Here is a 3,999-nt window from a genome sequence, read left to right on the forward strand (position 1 = left end):
AGGCAGGTGTGGTCATCTTCTGGGAGGAACTTCAGAGCTGTGAGGTTGGAGTATAGAGAGGAGTGGAGAAAGGAGGAGGAGAGGGGAGGGGGAAGAGGAACTGTAGGGAGGTGGAGCAGAAGATTGACGTACTAGGTGCGATTCCCTGTGTGTGACAGAACAATCCGTTTCCATTAGACAAAGTTTTCCAATTTAGTTTACAAACATTGTTTTCTGTCCCTAATCTCTGCTCCTCTATGGAGCTCCTAATAAAGGGATTTCTTTGACACTGAACGTTTGAACTTATCCTTCTTCATTATAGACAAATTAGTAGAGTAATATTTTTTCCATAACAGTGCGATGGAAGCAGCATTTGTGCTGGTGGTGCCGTGGTACATGACGTAGGTTTTCCCGTCTTCTGGAGCGGACAGGACCAGGCGATCCACCCCATAGGGCAGATGGAAGTCATCTTCAGCCCACTGGTACGACATGCTGCCGTCTGGACGACTGCAGGAAAGAAAGGGTTGTACGGTGACTTCAGAACAATGCAATCACAACTTCAACAGCCTCCACATCTACTGCAACTTAGAAAAAGATCTACTGCAACTTAGAAAAAGAGCTACTGCAACTTAGAAAAAGAGCTACTGCAACTTCAAAAAAGATCTGCCGCAACTTAGAAAAAGATCTACTGCAACTTCAACAAGAGCTACCGCAACTTACAAAAAGAGCTACTGCAACTTCAACAAGAGTTACTGCAGCTTAGAAAAAGAGCTACTGTAACTTCAAAAAAGAGCTACTGCAACTTCGAAAAAGAGCTACTGTAACTTCAAAAAAGAGCTACTGCAACTTCGAAAAAGAGCTACTGTAACTTCAAAAAGATCTACCGCAACTTCAAAAAGATCTACCGCAACTTCAAAAAGATCAACCGCAACTTCAAAAATATCTATTTTAACTTAGAAAAAGATCTACCGCAACTTCAAAAAACATCTACTTCATAAAAGAGCTACCGCAACTTGGAAAAAGATCTACTAGAACTTAGAAAAAGATCTACTGCAACTTCAAAAAGATCTACTGCAACTTCAAAAAGATCTACTACAACTTAGAAAAAGAGCTAACGCAACTTCAAAAAAGATCTACTGAAACTTAGAAAAAGATCTACTGCAACTTCAAAAAAGATCTACCACAACTTAGAAAAAGATCTATTCTATTCTATTCTATTCTATTCTATTCTATTCTATTCTATTCTATTCTCTGTGATTAGCAGTGAGTTGCGTGGCTACTGCTGTTTTGTCCCCATGAGTTATTTAGCCTTTCTTTTGTAATATGTGCATGGATTGGTCTTTTTAAAAGAAAAGAGAATTTCTAATGGCAAAATGAACTAATTTATATATTTTTTCAATCACGTCTCATACCCTGTTTTTGGAGCCAACTTAACTGTGTGCTTTATATTTCCTTTTATTCTCCAGGTGCAATTCCTGGGGTGGCGTTGTCGGTTCCTTTTGTTATATTAATTTGTACCATTTGGTTAATTTGATTAGTTCCAGTCACCAATTATTAAATATTAGTTTATATTCTCATTTGGCCCTTTTCCTTCACCGCATACCCCTCCCACCGTCACACAACGAAACACAAAGAGACCCGGTGGAGCCACTGTTTGAACTGGACCAACTCACTGATGTTTATTAATTCATCTGTTGGACATATTCACACCACACATCCATCCCATAATAACTCCTATTATCACAGGCTTTCCCATGTGACATAAACGTCCCAGTGGGTCAGGACCTGGAACCTCCGACGGTGATGGTGGATGTTGTTGATGTGTGTTCAGGTCTTCGTTAGTTGGCCGGACGTGTCCTCAGGACCTGGTCCAGCTTGTCCTCTATCTGCTTCAGACGGGTGTCAAGGACCCGGTCCAGCTTGTCCTCTGTCCGGTCCAGTTTGGTGTTGAGGGTGGTTATGTCCGGCACCAGGGAACCGATGTCAACGTTCTGGAAGCTGCTGGTGCTGCTTTCACATCTGTTTCCATAGTAACCGTCAGGACAGTCACATAGGTGTTCATTGGACTCCATCAGCCGCCTGCACACGCCTCCGTTCAAACAGGTGTCAGGTCTGGAACAAACCGGCAGCCGTCTGGACAGGTAGACGTTCACCTTGTACCTGTAACCATTGAGGGTGCACTCCACCTGGTTGAAAGAAGGCGGTGGCAACACCACTGGAGCATCACGATAGAAATAATGCAAAACTCTGGCATAATCTGTAAAGCTTTCAACTTCGATTTCGAGGGTTTCTCTAGAGAGCACCTGAACGTTACAGTCCTGGGACTTCTGTTTAAGGTTCGAACACTGGGTATTAGCAAAGCATCTCGGAAGGGCAGGCCCAACGTCTGCGTCATCCATGTCCCATGCCGTGACGAAGTATCCCACCGCCACCACCAGCTCCCCCACAGGTACACGCCACATATCGACCAGTTTGTAGTTGGCCTCATCCTTCTCCTCGTACACCACCACTGTCCAGTTGTACCAGAAGTACTTCTCATCCAGAGTCTTTCGGACGTTGGCAGCGATGTCTTCTTTTTGGTCTTTGGTGAATCTTTTGCTGACCACCTCCACATCTTTAACCAAGTACTGCTCAAAGTTGTCCAGACAGTACTGCAAAGCATCGTTCTGAGCTTTGAAGACGTTCTTGAACATGCGGTTATGTTCGTGCTGTTGACCTGATGAGCTGAATCCAATGAGTTTCCAGTAGAGCTGGTTGAGGACCATGCCCTTCCACAGCAGACTGCTCAGGTACAGGTTAAAGCGGCCTATCTCACTGATGCTGCACTTGAACTTGTCCCTCAACAGGCTGTTGATGTTCTTGCTCAGAGACGTGCCGGTGACTGTCAGGTAATGGTAGATGTTGGCCACGCTGCTCTCAGTCTCTGAGTTCTCATAGAAGCTGGCGAAGATCTCGGCCAGCCTCAGCTTCTCCTCTTCACTCGTCACCAGCTTGAGGTTCTGCTGAAACTCATCTAACTTCCTCCAGGCGTTCAGGATACGAGTCTCATCTCGAGAGTAGACGCTGGCGAAGTTGAACCACTCCACGTCTGTGGATAGGTCGGATATCTGGAAGGCTAGCAAGTCCAGCCTCCGGTTGACCTCGTTGAAGCCATTCTTCAGCTCGTCCTCCTGAGGGACGAAGGCCAAAATCACGTTGACAAATGAGATGACCAGACTTCCGATACCAGGCGCCAAACTGGCAAAGTTGGCCAGGGCCTTGAACACCGATTCCAGCTGCTTAGGTTGGATTTGGTTCGTCAAGTCTGTGACCGTGGTCAGGAAATCTACGCCCACCTGGAACCCACTCTGGACCCGTTCTTTGGTGGTTGAATCCAGCTCTCTTTTGAGCCTGCGAAGGGCTGAGAGGTCAGCAGGTGAAGGGTCATGTGACTCAGCAGCCGAGGTCGTCCAATAAACAAAGAGGATGAGTGAGAACCACAGCACGATGGAGGACGTCCGAGGAAACGCCATGACTGAAACACAGAGAAACAACGTTTAAGACAGAGGTGGACCCAAGTCTGAAGGGTCAACATTTAAGACAGAAGTGGACCCAAGTCTGAAGGGTCAACATTTAAGACAGAAGTGGACCCAAGTCTGAAGGGTCAACATTTAAGACAGAAGTGGACCCAAGTCTGAAGGGTCAATAGTTCAGTCATATCAGTGTTAATGCATGAACAGAATGGACTGGTCGTCATGGTGATGGATCCACTAACAATAACAAAAACAATAATAATACTACTACTATTAATAACAATACTACTACTACTACTAATAATAATAATAATAATAATAATAACAATACTACTACTATGACAAGTACTACTACTAACATTACTAATACCACTATTACTACTAATGCTAATAATACTACTAACAATACTATTACTACTACTATTAACAATACTACTACTACTACGACTGATTTCATTTCATTTATTAAGATCCCCTTTAGCAACTGATGATTCAGTTGCTATTCTTC

The 3,999-nt window shown here is 44.3% G+C and overlaps 1 protein-coding gene across 1 annotated transcript; it reads right to left on the reverse strand.

Annotated features, from left to right (window-relative positions):
• Window positions 1-1,678: 1,678 nt before the first annotated feature.
• Window positions 1,679-3,491, reverse strand: LOC115424096 (SE-cephalotoxin-like). The gene has a single exon (XM_030141199.1). It carries the CDS (start codon window positions 3,489-3,491, stop codon window positions 1,818-1,820), a length of 1,674 nt encoding a protein of 557 aa, XP_029997059.1. The 3' UTR covers window positions 1,679-1,817.
• Window positions 3,492-3,999: the final 508 nt, after the last annotated feature.

Source organism: Sphaeramia orbicularis, chromosome 8 (assembly GCF_902148855.1).
Source record: "Sphaeramia orbicularis chromosome 8, fSphaOr1.1, whole genome shotgun sequence".
Taxonomy (NCBI): Eukaryota; Metazoa; Chordata; class Actinopteri; order Kurtiformes; family Apogonidae; genus Sphaeramia; species Sphaeramia orbicularis.